At 35.5% G+C, this 21,068-nt stretch overlaps 1 protein-coding gene across 1 annotated transcript in view; it reads right to left on the minus strand.

The window, feature by feature from the left end:
• Nucleotides 1–14,624: 14,624 nt before the first annotated feature.
• The window catches only part of LOC126368450 (zinc finger protein 177-like), an 80,425-nt gene continuing 73,981 nt past the window's right edge, over nt 14,625–21,068 (minus strand). The window contains exons 6-7 of the mRNA XM_050012451.1: nt 15,602–15,767; nt 14,625–15,318 (exon numbers count right to left, since the gene is read on the minus strand). Of these exons, the coding sequence (XP_049868408.1) occupies nt 15,278–15,318; nt 15,602–15,767 (207 nt within the window). The 3' untranslated portion in view covers nt 14,625–15,277. The remainder of the gene's footprint in view (nt 15,319–15,601; nt 15,768–21,068) is intronic.

Here is a 21,068-nt window from a genome sequence, read left to right on the forward strand (position 1 = left end):
ATATATATCCTTAATCGTCAAAGAACTCTTGCTACCCCACTCGCGTGCCAGCGCGGTCGCGTACTTTCTACCGCTAACGGTTGGCGCGTGCGCAGTGCACCTGTCTCGCGACCTGCCGGTTGGCATTGTGCCTCGCTCATTACATAAACTACTTATGGAGGGATAAGGGGCTGCAGTATACTCTAGTTCTTCTTGGTAGTCACCAAGTTTTACTACCAAGGTTTCGGTAGGCCTACCGAAAATCAGAGGCGTTTTGACCACGATTTACCTTGAGTTTAGTCTTTATTTCTGGACGCCAAGAAAATAATTTATTTTGTTTCTGAATCTTTCTTTGCATTTTCCGACTTCCACCGTCTTCTCCTGATTTGACTCAATGACGTCTAACATTGTATATTAGCTATAGTTTCAACAAATTTGTAATTATTTAGATGGGGATATCAAATAAAATTATCGAAATAAATGAAGCTATAGCTAAGATTACAGAAGATAGATTAGAGAAGATACTACACGTTCCCTCCTGTTTCAATATGACGCCTGGAGAAACCATTTGGAGCAATTTTTGTCTGCTGTGCTATTTATCCTAAAGAAGTAATACTGTGACAGTGAGAACATATCTATGTAATTTCTATCAAAAAAACTGAGATTGATAGGTCTCTCCTAGGTAAGCTTCTTTTTAAGGTTGAAAAACAATTGTTTCACATCAAAGAACAGTGAAACGTGACCCTTTTCGAGTCATTCTATATGGCACCCAAAGTAGCTTAACTTATTGATCGGATCCGTAACAACAAACATTAAGGCCCCTACCTAACGGTTGGCGCGTGCGATTTGCACCTGTCCACTGACTTGGCGGTTGGCATTGTCCAAGGTTCATTACATTTGTGAAATGCTACAAAGGTCTATCTAGTTAATGTGTGGGGCATTCTGCACTTGTTATGCCATGCCGGCAGCGTTATTTATGCGGTGGTAAAGTGGCACCTTTGTTTGCATTGGAGGTGAATTAGAGAGTTTATCTCTTGTTTAGGCAATTGCTTACCTTCCGCTATTTTGTCGTTGCGTTGTATCCAGGTTTGTTACCTCATGGAATTACAAATTATTTTTTTAGTTTCATTACCATTTTTTGTATCAGATCCTTGTTGATCCGAAAAAAATTATATGCTGTCCACATTTCGCACCGGATTCATCTAGTTACGTCAACAGATTTTTTTATTGACGTGACTTATTGTAGATTTGCCGCAGATGGCATTAACTACTTGGCCGGACAAATGGGGAGCGCTGAAGGCTCTCACCCGGTACAACATTTAAGACAACAGGCCTGAGGGTGCCCAGTTGGGCGCGGACCTCGGCTCAGGGCGTCGTCTGAGAGGAAAAGTATTTGAAAGAATTAATCGACCTTAGTGGGTCGATAGCGATAAGCGCTGAATGAGGGAGGCGTCAACAGAATGGTCCTTGTCTATTATGTATTAGTGATTCCGTAGAAAATTGAAAATTATGACAGCGTTTACTATGCGGAAGAAGAGCAAGCCACCAGCCAGCCAGTGTGCTAGTCAGATTTCAGCTTAAAAATAAATTTCGTGCATCTGTTAAGATTTGTCGGGCATTTTATTTAAGTGAACACGTTCTTATAAATAGTTGTTTATGTCACATCCTGTAAGAGTTAAATTATCATATCGTCGTTGCCAATTTAAAATCTATTATGTGCAATCGGGTCAAATTTACAGAAATTAAAAAAAATCTTCCGCCTGAATTTTTTTTTGTATGACTGTTAAAAATATTAAACGATAATTGATATTTACTGAAGGAGACAGCCCACAAAAACACTGATTCAACGCAATAAAGTTATATTTTTACCAAGTACACGTAAATATAACAAATATCTTCCGTTTAGCGCCAAAGCTGAAGTAGAATTGAAAGTGACGTTTTATGGTAGAGCACGTTACCTCCAGTCGGTGCCATCAGTATTGCCAGCGCTCGAAATTCGTTTTCCTTACAGTACGTACAAAAGAGTTTGTGCTGAATGTTTTAGGAGCAAAATGCTATTCGATCCTGATAAAAAATAAATTTGGTGAGAGCTTTTAAATTGGCAACGACGATAATATGATCTGTAGATAGTACGATGACATTACTAGTGTCCCAAAATGTGTCCAGGAACATCTACTGTGCCGAAACTTTTTGGCATATTATGCTGTAGTGATTCGTCCCAAAAATTCAAAAATATGTTGGCATCCTCAACAAAATTATATTTTATATTTAAGTATGGCAATACTTCCTTCTTCTTCTACAATCTGCATACTAACGTGTATCGTGTGTTAAATTCTAACTATAAAATTAATAAAAGTGCCGTCAATAACATTGTCCAGCTGTATTATTCAATCTATTCCATCAAGAAGAGCATCGCCAACACCTAGATGCCCACAAATATTTAGTGCTTGCCCTTTTACGCCTTTAAATTAGTGCCTATAAACGTATTCCACTTTGATTTCTATTAGAATTGTGAATGTAAATTTAGTGTTAATAACATTTCTAGCAAATCAAATTGCATTATTGGATTTTTACGAAAACGAATTTTGAAAGTAGATAGGTACGTTTCAGATTCGGAAATCTTTTAAGCGATCCTTTTTTTTTCAGTGCCAAAATTGACTGTAAAGCAAAAGTTTCGTGACATCCGTTATCAGGCACGATTTTGAAAATTGATTATCTAATCTTCAATATCACGGAATTATAATCGATTTCTAAGAATTGTGGATTCAGCAGCAAAAATCTTTGCACAATGATATATTCGTGACCTGCCAATAATAGAGAGCTAGATTAGTATTTCAATACCAATAATATATAAAGTAATCGATTTAATGCTTCACTGAAATCTAAATTGAGGTAGGACTGTTATGTGCTATAACTTGACAAGAATAAACTTAACAAGCCAAGATTTCTGTTCAAAAGTGCAGAATATGTCATTGACGTCTACAATCAGATTATAACTACATTTACTATTCCTGTAATATCGGCCTCCGTGGTCCAGTGGTTGAGCGTTAGACTCACGATCCGGAGGTCCCGGGCTCGAATACCGGTGGGGAAATATCACAAAAATTACTTTGTAATCCCGAATTTGGTCCTAACATTACAGGCTGATTGTTCGAAAGTAAGATGATCCGTGCATTGGAAGGCACGTTAAGCCGTTGGTCCCGGTTACTACTTACTAATGTAAGTAAGTAGTCGTTACATGAGTCATGTCAGGGGCATTCGGCGGCTCCGTAGTAACCCTGACACCAGGGTTGATGAGGTTGGTAATCCACCTCACAACCCACACAAGAGAAGAAGATTCCTGTAATATTTATTCGTTAACCTTTAACATTCCATTTAGGTCATTAATGATTAATTTAGTAATAATGGCAGTCGTGATAACATATTAATTTTCAAATCAGAACGTTTACAAATATTAGCTAAGTTGAGTCGTCGAGTTACATTTCAAAATTACTTTTCCTTTTTTTTTATTCGATCATGATTTCATGTAATTTGATTTATGGAAACTATTTTGAATTTGCCACAAAGGGCGTTAGCTACGTAGCCGAAGTTTTAGGCACATCTTTAACTAAAACACCGATGCAGATTATTTGATAAATTACTTACTACATTGCAATTTATTAATTTTTGACGTGAATTGTAGTAGATTTACCGCAGATGGCATTAACTACTTGGCCGAAACTTTTTTCTTCAAGTCATAGCTGCCAATAATTACGCGAAAGTAAGTTTGTCTACCTTTTCACAAAATGTCGAACATTGGCACATAATAGATCGAAATCTTTGGATTTTGTTGTAGCTGTTCAAAAAAAGTGATTACGGCGATACTTCGGTTATATCCATCGAGCGACAAAGACGCGACCTACTTTTTTTCCTTATTGTAGATGGCATTAGCTACTTGCCTGGACAAACACTCTGCGCTGTGGACTAAGAACTCTCCCTGGATACATAAAATAAGACCATTAAAATAACAACGACCACCTCACTATTCAACCCTAAAATCACCAGCTCTATGCAGGTGACCAATATGCCTCACAGGTTTTTTACTGATTTAATCATTACGTCACATCGTACGAATTAACGGTCGCGTCAGGGGGACGGGAGGGGGGTTAAAAGGTACATGCGCGTGGGCAACAGGTGATCACACACCTGCCCCAACGGTCGCTTCCTTTGTGCTGACATTACGATGCTTAGATAGGACAGGGACTTGTATGGAATGTATTGGCTCGTAGCTAATTGTATTTTGGCGTTTTGGAGTAAATTTTGATATTTGTGTGCAGGTGTAGGGAAGGTGGTTTTTGATGGTTTTGATGAGGTTTTCGGTGAAATCGTTAATTGGGCGGAAGAGTCAACGATGGTTTGCAAGTTGATCGGGGTTTTAGCTAATTAAGTTAATAATAAAATTATGTTAGGTAATAAGGCGATGAAAGAGGTACATCAGGAGGTTAAAAGGCCACGTTGAAGCAATTCACCTAAAAATCAATATTGCAATTTGATATTTGCGTAAGTATGTAGAAGTAAGTGCGAAATGATATTCGAGTGTTTTGTTTACTTAAACGTCTTTAAATCCCATGAAAACCTATGAAAGTATGGAAGCGGTAAAGAAACTTATTTTGATAAGAGAATCCCGGGATCAAATAAAATGTCACGATGATTTAAAATATTATACGTTTCCTTAAAACAAATAATTTACTTCAGTTATTATTTCTTTTATTGCAGTCCCATTTTCGCAAGAATTTTTCAAGTGCAATCCATTATCAGCTGAGCTGAAATTGTACTGTATTCATGTGTTATGTCTGATTGTTGAAATTTTAGTTCTGTGCAATAAAGTATATTTGATTTGATTGATTTGAGCTGAGCGTGGCTAGGAAAATGAAGTGATTCTATTGGTGGATTTTTTCCTCGCACACCGCTTAGCTACCTCACACAGCTCTGGTGGAAAAGCAGCCTTATAATGTGCTGAATAATATAACCTTTGTTTCACAGTTGAGTAAACACAGTTCCTTGTTTTACACCAGTTCCAATCACGATCAAACAAACAATAATATTGAAGCGTGCGCTTACTATCTTCAATTGTTAATGTTTCACCAACATTATATCTTAACAAATTTTAGCAATATAACCCTAAAAACATCAGCAATAAAGGCGAATAAAGCTGTAAGGTTGATGTGGGTTTGGTTAGAGAGAAATTGTTTTTGCGTTTCTGGCACGCGCCCTAGCTTAGTCCGAAGTGATTTGTAGTAGAGATGTACTATAAAATATCGACTGGAAATGTTTGTTATATAACTCTAGTTTGTTATTTTTTGCTTAATAATGTTATTCATGAATATTAGTTTGTATTATGTAAGGCATGCAAGAACATGTTGCAGCTCTTAAACGCGATTTAAGTATCTACGTGCTCTACAAAATTCTGGACTACTCGGGCAATAATTTGGTAACTTTTTCTACGTTACTTATTCTAGGTTTGCTTCAGATGACATTGACTACTTAGCGGGACGAATGGAGAGCCCTAAAGGTTCCCATGCGATGGTGGTGCCCAGTTGGTAATATTCAAAGATGCATTCATTGCGTGATGAACTAAATGTATCCTTTCCTCTGCGAGCTTTCTGTTAAACCATCATGATAGGCCACCGCCACAATACATATACCACCGTATATGCAATAAATATCGTATCAAGAGTGAGTGAGTGAGAGTGTGTGTATTGAGTTTGATGTGCTTGCAATAAGAATAATGTGAACTGATTAATTAAGTCAGCCATTTTGAATATTTATTTTTTTTAATAACTAATAAATTTTAACTTAAAATCGCAATTTAAATTCTATAAGTAAACAATAATCAACAAGTATAAACGTTCAATTGTAGTGTCGCGAGTTCAAATTTAAATATTCATTCACAGAGTAAAAAAAGAATGAAAAAAAAAGGGTTAAAAAAAAGAAAGGATTAAAAAGGATTAGGTGAAAAGAAATGGTTGGAATAGTGGTGGTGATTGAAATAGTATGGTAGGAATGATACTGCATTATTTTATTATATTTCAACTTTAAAACAGGTCAATTCCCATCACTAAACCACAATAGGGCTCAATATTATTGGCATGGTGTGATGATGGCCAATTGCTACGGTTTTTCCTCGAGTATTAGGTAAATTGCTCCTCAACTTGTACTATTTGCCTCAACGCAGTCTGTTTGCGGTTGATATAGCCCCGTGCGAGTGTTTGTTCTGTTGATTTTCACACTTATAAACTTATTTTAGTGCAATTATTTCTATATTGTTTGTGTAGGAGGCAATTTAAAACAGAGTCTAGCACTAAAAGCAGCGAACGCTTTGCTTCATCTTTGTGAAGTGAATGGAAGTGCAACATAGGTTCAACTTAAAACTTGAGTTCCTATAAGACAAGTTTAGTGTAAATAGGCACCTTCTGGGTAAGTTCGGTACACTGAAGATATTTTCTTAACCGCTTTAAAAGGCAAAGTGCTGTTTAGAGCATACCATCAACCCAACAACATACAACATTAATTTAATGATGAATCATTTCATTTCAGAATCATTTATTCAACGTAATTATCATGGATAAACTTGTTGAAGGTCAATGTAACATTTTTGAATTTACGTCATTTCGCAAGGTGTTATGGCCGAGGAGAAGAAATGACAAGAAACTGCAACAGCAACACATATTTTAAATAAATAAGGGTATACTTTACAAGTTATTTGATCACTAGAGGAACACATTTAATACCAGTCATTTGTATCATTTAGGTCATCATTAATCTTATAATAATATTTTCACAAGTACTACCTCCTGACAGTTACTGTTATGTATAACTATATTGTAAAGTCTATGAAATTCTTGACGCCCGCTGATTTAGCTATCTGACACATTGACAGCAACATTTTAAACCGCGCACACGCTTCTGTCTGCATTCGAATAAGTCACACCTTTATAGGATGGCCTACCGATCGCAGTGCTACTACGATAACTCATTCGAATATTTCGTTGAGACTTAGATGAGATCTCGTTATTTAATACGTATAATGGTAAGGACTTTCAGGCTTGAATCACGTGATTGTCAGCCGCTGGTGGGTTAAAAAGGCCACATTGTGCATTTCATCTAAAAAAAGCAATATTGCAATTTGACATTTGCGAATATAAAAGTATGTGCGCAATGCACACAAATGTCAAATAGCAATATTGTTTTTTTTTTTAGATGAATTGCTTTGATGTTTCCTTTTATCCCTCCTGTATCTAGTAATAAAGTTATTGTGTATTGAGTACTCATTATAGCAGTGGCGAAAAATGTATTGTGAAGTGCCACAATCCTTTTCAATGGTAATACGCGAGACCTGGCCATCATAAACACGGATTGCAGCTCATTCCAGAGTTATGTACGCTAAGCACGCCAACCCCGAGCATTACAACCGCCCTATAAATTAACTCTTCGCACCCGATAGTGCTTTGTGCAAATCGAACATCGATGATTTATCGACAATTATCGATTAATTCAAGCAGCGACCGTAACTTTAATCGAGATTATTAAAGAGCGCATTCGACTCTGCGAAATCGACAGCGACTAAATCAAAAACGCAGTTGAGGTGTTGGTTAATTATCGCTTTGTGTGATCTTTCTTTTTAGTTGGATGTTCTTCATAAAGATTTCAATTTATTCTCTATAATGGCTTGTTAGTCGGGGGTTGTTTGCGTAGTTTAAGTGAGGTGGGTACTAGATGCTCAGAAAGTATAAATTACTGCTTTATTATCTTTGATAGATATTGAAGTAGTCATTGATCTACCAAAAGCACACTCGTTACCTAATAAGTTACTGTATAACGTTATTTGTTTTGGGAATCGTGAATATAAGTTCTTTCACAAGTGACTTTTTCGTAGACAATTCTTAATATAAAATAATATAAATAATATAATAATAATAATAAGTGATAACAGCCTCTGTGGTCTAGTGGTAAGAGCGTTAGGCTCACGATGTGGAGGTCCGGGTTCGATTCCCGATGGGGACATTGTCGAAAACACTTTGTGAGACTGTCCTTTGTTTGGTAAGGACTTTTCAGGCTTGAATCACCTGATTGTCCAAAAAAGTAAGTGGATTCCGTGCTTCGGAGGGCACGTTAAGCCGTTGGTCCCGGCTATTAGCCGTAAAAACACCTCCACCAACCCGCAGTGGAGCAGCGTGGTGGAGTATGCTCCATACCCTCTCCGGTTGATTGAGAGGAGGCCTGTGCCCAGCAGTGGGACGTATATAGGCTATTTATGTATGTATGTATGTAATATTTTCTCTCTTTTGATTTCGTAATTAGTGTGCCTACCTATATATAAATAGATATATGTAATCCGACTGTCTTTCAAAAAACAGTAACGTTCTTTAATATAGGAGTAACATATCTCCTTAGTACCGTTAGTACTCATTTCTTACCCTCAACTGCAAGTCACTGCAAGAAGCAAGTACAAACAATTTCGATGGCCCGTCGATTGTGTCGGCTCGGACGCGCGACCGATAGGTTTTTTATCGGCAAAATGGGAGCAATACTCATCAGATAACGTAACAAAAACCTGACGACGGGCCCGATACAAAGCCACCGTCTCGCTTCGATTACGTCCTATGACATAGCAGTTTGCTTCGAACAACACCCCATATTGATCCAAACAACTTTGTACGAAGCTTTATTAGATTTTTTATGGCGAGCGTTTGATAGTTGCGTTAGAGGCCAGTGTTACTTGACCCATGATTGAGAGTAAGTGATTAGATATTGCAGGTCTGAACTGTCTGGTGATGAGTAATAGTTGATATACTGGCTCCCGTAGCGCGATCTATGGTATTGTGCGCTCGCGCCGCTCCAAATTGTTGGTTTAATCGACCTTTTTATAAGCACCGTTTGAATAGTGAATGCAATGTTTTCAAATGATCGTTTTCCTTTTGTGTTAGTGCAAAAAGAAATAATGTAAGAAGTTTCTGATTATCTTCGGAGTAAGTCACGTTTCGTACTGTTGAAATTGTAGGTACGTACGGTAACTATGTCAATTTATGGCGCTTTTAAATAGTTGTCACTTACCGGTTTTGTTGTTGTGTGTACAGAATGTTTTTGATATTTATTTTCTATTATGTTTCATGGATGCATTCATTTGTATGTAAAGCATGTATATTGATCAAAAAACATGGCTATCACGTTGGTCTAACACAAAGCTCAAGTGAAGCGCGGGTACTCAGTTCATCTTGCGATGGATATACCTCCAGCTCAATTGGAAATATTGATTCGTTTGTCTACGAATGTTTGCCAACCAAGTCTAAGTATACTTACTCTGTTACCTTTTTCGATCATTGAGAGAGTGGACTTTCCAGGCTTAGTTCCCAAAACCAATATGGAAAGAGCTGTTCAGATTCATCAATCATCAATTTAAGAGCCAACGCTCTTGTCGGTGTAGCATTTAAAATACTCTCCATGCTACTTTCTTAGGGAAAAATAGGGCAGTGGTTTCCCTCTTGCCTTCCGCCGCTTCTGTTCAGATTAACCGTGATAATTACCTAGTTTGTCATTGCTTAAAAATAGAATCTAATCGCAGAGGCATGTTAATATAGAAATGACTTGCTAAATTTTGGTAACATACATAGTTGGTAACAGTTCAAAGGAGATTGACTAAAGTTGTATGGAACTTGGTCCAAATATCCACCAGTAATGTGACTTATATAACCAAATAGGTTACTAAAAGCTGAATAACTTCCCCCAAAGCGCAATAATAAATGCAAAAAAAATATGCGCAAAAAAATCATATTTTTGAACATTTATGTGTGAAAATATTCACAAAACAACTTCATATATTAAACATAATACCACAGTTACAGGAACTACAGATTAAACTTTTTTTTTTAATTATTAATAAGTATTTATTTGAATAGGTCATATTTTTATATTCGTATTTATATAGGTCTCATTAGTGGAGGACATTTGGACTACTTTTGGTCAATCTCCTTTGAACCGACAATTTTTAAATATTTTTTTCTGCCTAAAACAAAAGATGCTACAGCAACATCTGAACTTGTAGAGTCGAAGTATTCTTGGGCTATTTTTAAGCTACAAGTAAAACCTCTTCTAATAGTTTTTTAACGATTACCCTAAACGTTACAACAATCAAACACCCACACTTTTCACTAGACATTACTGTCAGAATTAACTTTTAACTAATAGTTTATTTAAACTTCGTGATCGATTGTAAGTTAAGTATATTATCAACGAATTGAAACATTTTGGTGGTCCGATTTGGAGCACATTGGACTAGATTGGACCGCATTGGACCACCCAATGGAAAGGTATAATTGTTTTCGTGTAAAGATTTATAATGTTTAAGATTGACGCTGCGGATGGTATTGTTATAAGGTTTATAAAAGATGTGTTTTTAATATTTAATTTAAAAAAATATCCATTTAATACACTTCTTCTTCTTCTTCTATCGTGTGGGTTGTGAGGTGGAGTACCAACCCTATCAACCCTGGTGTCAGGGTTACTATTGAGCCGCCAAAGCCCCTGACATGGCTCATATGACGAATACATACTAACATCAGTAAGTAGTAACCGGGACCAATGGCTTTACGTGCCTTCCGAAGCACGGATTGTGTTACTTTCGGACGGTCAGGTGGTGTAATGTCCTAACCAAACTAGGGATCACAAAGTAATTTATGTGATATTCCCCCACCGGGATTCGAACCCGGGACCTCCGGATCGTGAGCCTAACGCTCAACCACTGAACCACAGAGGCCGTTGGGTTTGACTGTTATTAAATAGAAAAGTAAAGTTACCAAATAAAATAACAGTGACAGTATAACATTATAGTAACAGTTTACGGTATGACTGTTTTTAAATAGAACAACCTGTATATAACGGAAAAGTAAAGTTGCCACAATTAAATTAATCATCATTACGTGATCGATATATTGACGTGCCTAATTTATTTGTTAGATCATCTTAGTGAAAGTTATCAAAAGCATTTACATTGAAAAAAGTTTCTTACACCATTAGCAAGTTGAACCCGTTGATGTCTTTTGTAAGAGCGTTTTTAAATAATTATGATAAGTGAGATTTGGAATCGATTTCTCAAAAGTGAGACGGGAGAATAAACAAATGTTCCAAATTTGATTAGTTTTTCGTACAATATAAATTGTGTTATTCCATTGATAAGAAAAAAACTGTTTTATTATTAAAAACACGTTTTGGTACGTTTTACTTTTTTTGGATATTTTTGATGTAATTTGATATTACATTTGTCGCTCTACTTGGTTTTAAATTTATTACAATACAAAAATTTTTATTGCACTTAAAACAAACACTAAAAATACATTATTATAATTAGATTGGAAGTACAACAGGCGGCCTGTCCAGAAGCTAGCAGTCTCTTCCAGGCAACCTTTGGTATAGGAAATTAATTTAATAAAAACGTAGCGGGATAGATAGTGCAAAACAAAACTTCTATATAAACAACAATGGTCGAGCAAACTGTGTGCAAAACTGCATTCAAGGTAAATTACCATCAAATAATGACAATTATCTACACTCGGAAAAGTTCCTCGAGTCTATTTTTTAATTGTAAGTATTTTTATTTTTGTGTGTTCTTTGCAAATAAATAAATAAAAATATTAATAACTCATTGGTGCAAACTTGATACCGGGGTTTTAACCGGCGCTCTTCGTCTTAAATATTAGTAAAAGAACATTTAATTTGTGTTTATTATAAAGCACAGCGCCATTATTTCCCAGGCAAGTACTCCGAATGAAATGCTAGAAACGTTTTATCGTCGGGTGCATGTAGCGTCCTACGGGAGCAGCACAGCACTCCACAATTAAGACTTAATGCCCCGAGTGAAGTTGTTTTATGCTAATGAAGTCCCTGGTCGCATGTTCGCGACGCCTACAGTCCACGCTATATTTAAAACGAGTGATAAATTGTTTTGTTACTGATGCGTGATTTGAAGCGCCAGTCGTTTGCGTCGTGTGTTTTTTTTGTTGTTATAATTTTATACCACGTTCGATATTTGATTGAGCGGGAATGTGCGAAGGTGACGCATAAGTTTGGTTAGGTCCAATAGATATTTTGTCTCGATGTTTGCTTTTACTCTTACTAGGTCTGGGGGGTCTGAAGGGGGCGAAGGGGGTGTCTGGGGGTATCAATGATCGTCGAATTTGTTTTCGAATGTTTGGTCATAAATGATTATCACGTGGTCGTCGGTGAAGGGAAACGTCGCGAGAAATGCATTTTCAAATGTATGTGACCTAGCCTGTATTTCCCTTCCCGGGTTAGAAGATCAAACATGCAGTCGCTTCTGTAAAAAACCGTACTTGTCAAATCTTCACGTAAGGTAAGCGGACCCTGTGAAAAACGGAATAATGCTAGGGAGATGATGATGAGTTCTGAGGGGATAAAAATGCCACGTCTAAGCATTTCGATTGCCATTGCGCACTTACTTTTATATGCGCAAATGCCAAATTACAATATTGATATTCAGAAGAATTGCTTCTATGTGGCCTTATAGTCGCTGTCTTTGTCCCTGTGTGTGCTTCAAGCTTTCATCATCATTTATTTCAGAGCCACGCTCTTGTCGGTGTAGCGTTCTCCACTCTTGTGTATCAAAGGACAATTTTTACTTACTTACTTACTTTTTGATTTCCTTATAAGATACTTTGTCTTCACTTTAATTTGTTTCATTTAAGCTCTTCTTGGTTATCTCCGTCTTTTTTTTTATTCTCTCTTCTCCCTATATTTTTTTTAATAAATTGGTCATGTCTTATCAAGTGTAAACTAAACATGGGGGATATTTACCGTACTTTGTCGTCTTATGTTTAAATGATTATTATTGTCAAGCTCAGCGGTGAAGAAAAACACCGATAGGAAACACACTTTCCCAAAAATTGCTTTTCGAGGTATGTGGCTTAACATGTATGGCTAGGTTTTCCTTTCTGGCAGTCGCTTTTATTAATAAACCTGTCAATTCTTAAGGTTAGGTAAGAGGTCCCCGTGTGGAGGAGTTTATCGTCTCGTATTTTGACATTTGATTTTCATAGTCATGCACAGCTGCACTATTAAAGACCTTCACGAAGCCACTGACAATGCCGTAAGCGTGGCCAATTATTGGTCAGCAAAAATTTAGTATCGATCGCCATCGACTCACAAAGAAGAAAATAGTCATCACGCATATTTTCCGCCGGGGTAAGCATAGATTATGGAATTCTATTTGCTTCGACCCTGACATACTTCTCTTGTTTCCTCCACATTTACCAATTACCAAATACGCGCGCTGGTTCAGTTGTACATTTCAGTATTCGCTATTTAAGTAAATCTTCTTTAGGTTACATTATATCTACAACTATATACACAATATCATTTATATGTGACTTATATTGTAACTGTTATGATATTATTTGTTTATTTATTGACTTTTGATTTAAAAGTAATAATATGTAGTTTCCGCAAAGAAGCAGTGTGTATCAGATATACGTATATTTAAGAGATCTACATCATAATCAAAAAAATATATCTAAAAATAATGCTAATTAAAAAGAGCTATTATACTGTAGACGAATTTTTAAATGATAAGTTTTAATTTTAATACATACTTCCTCCCTTCCCTTCAACGTTGCTGTGCCCTACAGGGTCCATGTTTTAGTTCCTGTGCCTATGTAACACCCCATTGTACTACATGGAATGCAATAAATATTTGAATTTGATTTTTTTTAATCTCCGTAAATATATAAATATACAAACTCACGCCTATTACCCACTGGGGTGAGCAAAGACTGTGAAATATCACTTGCTTCGATCCTGACACTTCTCTTGTTTTCTCCACATTCATCAATCGTTTCATACACGCACGCCTGTTCAGAGTAGATTGTACTGAACCTTTTCTAAAGACATCACCTGCTAGCCCTACCACCAAACTTCGTTTCATTTACTGCTTGCCTATTCCTATTATCCTTCATCTGCTCTATGTGTCCAAACCAACTTAACATTCCTTCAATCTCAAGGATACGGTTTCAATAATAGGTTAATTAATTGTTTTCCCAGTGATACCTGATTGGATTATATTACAGGAATCGAACCTTACATAGTGTCAGTAACGACCTCCGTGGTCCAGTGGTTGAGCGTTGGGGTCACGATCCGGAGGTTCTGGGTTCGATTCCCGGTGGGGACATATCACAAAAAAAAAATACTTTGTGGTCCCTAGTTTGGGTAGGACATTACAGGCTGATCACCTGCTTGTCCGAAAGTAAGATGATCCGTGCTTCGGAAGGCACGTTAAGCCGTTGGTCCCGGTTACTACTTACTGATGTAAGAAAGTAGTCGTTACATGAGCCATGTCAGGGACCTTTGGCGGCTCAATAGTAACCCTGACACCAGGGTTGACGAGGTTGGTACTCCACCTCCAAACCCACACGATAGAAGAAGAAGAAAATAGTGTCAGTTTCAAGAGTAAAATAAGTACCCACACAGATAAAATGTAGAATACGTCGATTTTAATAAAAAATAAAACACGTTAAATAAAAGACAGGTATCGATAGAAAATATTTTATTATTCGAATAGAAACCTATTCATAGACACAAATATAAATTATTATTTTCATAACTTAATAATTCGTTGTACAAATGAAGCGATATGTACAAAATACGGACGGATAAAAATCACAATATACGTACGTACATTATGTACTATATAGTTTTTAAATTATATATATTCTACATAATACTATGTAGTTTTATTGTGCGTTTATTTACACGTGGATAATGTAAAATAACTTTAAATAGGCCAACTATCTGTCATGTTTGTGTTTACCACAATTTGCGGAACTCATTTGTGTACATTTCTCCAAAATTCGATGCGAAATAATAACTTAAAATCTTTCAACCCTTAAATATTTTTAAATAGGTCCAGACGAACTAAAAGTCAGCTAAGCTCTAAATTGACATTTCCAAACAGGTTCTTAATTATATTTCACCACTAAATCACTAATAATAAAGTTAAAAGTCTTTATTTGTTTTAAAAAATACCCCCATTCAATTCCCCTTAATTTTTAAGTTAAAACTTCCATTAAAACTATCACTATACAGAAGATAACACTTTAAAATAAATAAACGCTTAAAATTACTTAAAGTCTAATATCACACTTTGATATTGTAAAATATTTACAAAAATATGTAAGCAGTACGAAGTGTATTCGACTCTTAAAATTACGTTTTATTTTTGTTATTTATTGTAAAATGAATATAAATTGTCGTTTCAAGTGTTGCCCTCCTTGGCGCTGTTTCTTTGATGTTTAGCTGTAACAAAACAAATAAAATAAATTAGTAAACCTTCATTTTTATATTCCATATTTTTTGTTTTATTTTGTGAATTTTTATTTTATTCTTTTCAGAATTTGGAAGTAAGTATATTAGCTAAAATAATTGAATACACAATTATATAAAATATTCTGAATATTTATTATTGTATATGACAAACAATAACCCAAACATAACAAGTTCTAAGTAGTTATGCACATACCTACGTAACCATTATATGTTTAGTTATTGCACTTTGGCACTTTTGATGTCTTATACTCACCGGTATGCAAGAATAGGTGGTTCTTCAGGTTGGTATGCTTGGAGAACCCTCGGGAGCAGATGTGACATTTGTAAGGCCAGGAACCGCTGTGCACGTACATGTGCGACTTGAGGTCACCGGGGGTCGGGAACGACTTGGAGCAGAGGCTGCACTTATGAGGCTTCTCCTGTTGAAGAGAATTTCAAAATTAGTTCTTGAAAGTCAGTATTTTTCTTCTTCTAGGGTCTTTTTCGTGGGTTACGAGGTGGATTACCAACCCTTAACTCACTTTTAACTGACTTCACACACTATAATCTAGTATTTACTGGACTTAACCACACGAAGTTAAATAAAATAACTAGATTTAAAAATTTAGTATTCGCGTATGTAGATTTGATACTAAATTTAATAATCCACATACTAGATTATTAAATCCTAGTAGTAGTGTGAATGTGACATGATAATTATAAAATGTCATCGTGAAATATCGGGAAAGTAATGAAGTAATTGATGAGGTAATTTCATTTTATCTTATTAAATTAATACTACGCAAAGACACGTTTCATGATCCAGTTTTCTTTATTGATTATGAAGATGTGAATTATAATTTGGTTTTGATAAACTATGCAATATTCATTTTCTGACTCCATGAAAAAGCAAAAGAAAATCGACTACAAACTCCGTGTGAGTTAAAAGAAGAATAGTAAATTCCGACTACCCAATAAAGCTCATAGTGCTTAAACAGACCTTGCTAGAAATGATAATGGCTAGAAAAAGAAAACAAAATCAATCGTAGGAGACAATAAAATAGCTAATAATCATCATCATCTCAGTAATAAGAGTCATGACGTGGCAGTACGGGCTTGGACCGTGCAAATGAATTTATAATGAAAGACGGGTGCTGTGCCTCGTTTGAATATGTTCAAGTCACAGTCGAATTGTCGGTTCAAAATAATAGATACGCGAGATGAAAGTCACTGAATATTTTAAATGCGTTTTTAAACATTATCATGAGGTGCGAAATAGTTAGTAGGTAACAGGTTAAATTAAGATTTATATAGATTTCTTTTTGTTTGTAAATCGATATTTATTTATTTTTTGTTCAAATATTGAATATAGCTAAGCAGTGAAGGTAACTATGTGAATAAGATTGTCAACAGATTGCTTAAGTTAAGGTTTGGCTTACATATTTATCACAAAGTTTACTGAGACCCAAAATTAACAAATATACATTACAGTGAAAAGTAAAATAATGATATTAATAAATACAATGTCAAAGTTTATCCTTCTCAGACTTCTTTATCCAAATCAATCACACAACACGACAAAAATCCAAACGCTCCACGACACCCCGATCCATTAACGTCTGACAAAAAGCAGGTGTGTGCCAATCTTATCCATACTGGCTTTTACTGCCATATAATAACCTTTACCAGTAGATTTGAACGCAGCATATCGATAAAAGGAATCGAAAAAGTACGCACGGCAAATTTCTTTTAATTACTGCTTAAGGACTTTGACTCCTTATTAGGATAACACTCTGGCTCCTGCTCGTTATATTTTGCATAAATATTTCGTATAAAACCGTTCGGGTATTTTGTTTAATTAAATCTATACTCGGTATAATATTAATTTGTAACGATGTTGGAATTGAAAATATTTCGACCGTTATAGATGGTGATTCGGCTTACCACTTATCACGATTGTCTAACAGTAAGGTAGGTGAAGTTTAGGTACTTAGTTCAGGTTGCGATGGATGTACCTCTCAATACCTCAGTTGGGATATAATCAGGAGCTTATGATAATTATGTTAGTCCTTCTTTATAACAATTTAATATCATGATGAGAATTAAAAATATTTCAGTAAGTACGCAAAATATAAAATACCAAGAAAATCTTATCAACCCTGTCGAAACTCAAGTAGTCACTTTTAAATATTCACACACTTTAAATCTAAGGTGGTATTAATGAACTAATCTCAGCTGAGACTGCTCTCAAGATCATGCTCAAGTTCATGTTTTTTTATATGGGTAATAACTTTCACATTGGCATGATCTTAAGGGCAGTCATTGGTCAACTATTCTCAACGGCTCAATACGTAATTAAATGTTGAATAAGGTGAAAATACAATTAACTTAATAAAACGCAAGTACACAAGAAACTTAAATATTATTTAAGTATAATTTAAGTTTAGTAAATATTATTTAAGTTTAATGTTAAAGCTACTAAGTTCCCTAAACACTCGTCAATCGTTTAGTCCACGGTCTTAGCACATTACTACTGCATTAAGCAACATTAAGCGTGTACCACAAATGATGGAGGTAAACGACATCAGTATCAGCTTAGTGAAAAACAAAGAGTATGGAGTATGGAACGTGACGTGCGTTGTTACTCTAGTGATGGGATTTGTATCGATAGTTCTTCTTATCGTGTGGGTTGTAAAGTGGAATACCAACCTCATCAACCCTGGTGTCAGGGTTATTATTGAGCCGCCAAAGGCTACTGACACGATTCATGTAACGACTACGTACTTACATTAGTAAGTAGAGTCCAGGACCAACGGCTTAACGTGCCTAAGCAGAGATCATCTTACTTTCGGACAATCAGGTGATCAGCCAGTGACATGTCCCCACCGGGATTCGAACCCGAGGCCTCCGGATCGTGAGGTCGTTTATATCGATAGTTCTAATTCGGCCATTACATAGTCATGTAAGTACTTATGTAGTCAACTAACCAATGGTTGATGTGAGTGGTCATTGACGTTACTAAGCGCATCACGACAAGAAAAAAAAAGATTTCTGGATATCGTACTACTAATAAACACTTCTAGAGTATCAATTTGACAGTGAACCAATCACAGAATCTTGCTTCAAAGATTACGCAATTAACAATTCTCACAATAAAAATGAATTGAAATGCCTTTTAACGCAGTAATCTGTGACTTCATAAGTGACTTTACTAAATTGAACTACTTACTTAAAATTTTGCAATTCTCATGCTTAAACCAATTATTTGCTATAAAAATTTTATTCCCTGAAAAGGCAAATCATAAAAATACACTAATTAGAAAATCATCTTAAGAATGAATATACTCGTAATAAAACTGAATACATGCTTGCTATCACACTCGACTATAAAATTAACTATACTAAATTCCGTTAAATTAATTATTTAAAAGTACACTAATTGGTGGCTACTTACGAAATAATATCAATAAGTGCGATACGGAATAAAATAAAAAAAAAAACAAACTTTAAAATAACACTGTATAAAGGCTTCGGTTTTTTTTAAATAAGTACATCACTATATTCTGAGTCACCGAGAAATTGTTTGCAACAAAGTTTTATTGAATTTAAGAGACAAAAACTTGACGCCCTTTAATGTTATTCGTGAATATTAATAAGTATCATTTTTACATTTTTGCAATGAGACATTATAAAAATCAACGAAGTAAAAGTATGTACTGAATTTTTTATTTTAGTGGACGAAATTTTATATTTTAATTTTGGAAAAAAATACTTAAATCTTATTTAAATTGCGTTGTTATAAGTTAAATACTCATATCTAAATTCTATCATAGCATAGCATATTGACAAAAATCTTTCTATAAAGTCTCATACGGTTAGAGACTCAAATGTTAGAGTAGGGATGGGACTTATCGATAGATTTCTTAACAAAAAGAAATGTATCGATAAACTTTTTGTTATGAAATCTATCGATAAATTCCGACTCCACACTCGCAAAGACAGTAGTGTGAAATGTAAATTGAATGTTCAAGACATACAAGAGCCTGACGATGATGGCGTAGATGGTGTCACAAATTGAATAAACCATATCGTCATTTCCCTGCGGCTTCCCATGACTTTGTTCAGATTATCATTGCCCGGGCACTTAGGCCAAATGACTTTGTGGAGATAGTTGTGGTCGGGAGTGGAATATTAGGTTTTAATAACTGGAGTTTATGACGCTGCGATGGAAGATTGTTTTTGCTTAGAGAGTAACAGAGAGATAAGTTTTTATTCAAAAGTCGCATAGGTAAATCAATGACATAAACTTCGATTAACCGAGGCTCCACTGCAAGGTGTTTTTTTTTTATTGCTCATAGACGGCACCGTGACCACTAGAGCACGAAATCATCTTACTTTTCGAAAAATATGGTGATTTAGGTTTACAATATCCTTACCAAACAACCGACAGTCTCATAAAGTGATAATTTACAAAAATAAAGAAATACTTTAAACCACCACGATTTTCACGTTAACCAAAGTCCTTAAAATCACATCCTATGAATCAAAACAATTTCTTTTTATATAAGAATCAGCAAACTGACATTAGCTAATCTTACTAAGTAGAGAAGATAATATTAATGAATCAACTTCTTAAATCAGTTTTCTTTTCACCAAGACAGGTGTTACGCAGCCACATTTAGAACTTACTTAATTACATTACCATAACGAATTATAATACTCTAATCTTAATTTCCTGTAAACATCTTTACAAAAAGTTCCTAATCAAGCCATATAGGGCAATCCAATTTTTGTTCACCATTCGTTCCTCCCATCCCATTTTCGCTCGCCCGCCCAGTGCTAACACCCACCAAAAGAAACTTTAATTATTACAACACATATGAATAAAAACATCCAATTCAAAACTCGTCCAAGTATCAAAAGGATTGCTTTTGAAATCGGCCGGGTTACCAACCCCGCAGTAGCTCAATCAAGGCGTACAAAAAACGAGAAACGATATTACCCCGACCTTACCGCTACCGAATATTGCCAAGTATAAATCAATAAACAAAGAGCCATTAGTTGTCTGACAATTTCCGTTGGATAAATCACGGAGGGAAAAAACTGGTCTCCTGTGCCTTTGTAATGAAGAGCGAAGGAATTTCGCGACCGAACGATATTGGAACGATGCCGATGTTATAACGATATTTTGTTTTGAGAATGTGTAATTTAGATGAATGACGTTTCGTGTTTTTTGACAATGCGATTATAAAGCCGAAGGTATTTGTGTGGTCTTTTATTTTTATTAAAAAATCTACTACGCATTAACATTTCAAACTAAGCAATTTTTAATCGTGACACTAAGTACATTCCAGAAAAAAACGCTTTTTAAGTTATAAAAGAAAGTAATTTGAATTTTAAAAATCTCGTTACAAATTCGTTCTCTAAATAGCTAATCGCTCACTCGATCACCGATCGGGTTGTATCTCTTCTGAACAGTGACGTATGACCAACAGATACCCCAGGCTCACGTTATGGAAATCGAATGCAAATGTGCTTCGGTTAATTTAACTAAATAAATTGATGCAACGTGCAGAGACTATGTTTCGGTATTGCGCTCGTTAGGGCTTATTCTCGACAGTCGGGATAAAGTACTTGGTAACTTAAAAAATAAAGCGTTGTTTCTGAAATAATTTGTATTTCGAATGTCCAATTTCCGTAATTTGTGGTATGTACATAGTCTTCTTCTTTGCGAGTCCATA

Source organism: Pectinophora gossypiella, chromosome 7, assembly GCF_024362695.1.
Source record: "Pectinophora gossypiella chromosome 7, ilPecGoss1.1, whole genome shotgun sequence".
NCBI lineage: Eukaryota > Metazoa > Arthropoda > Insecta > Lepidoptera > Gelechiidae > Pectinophora > Pectinophora gossypiella.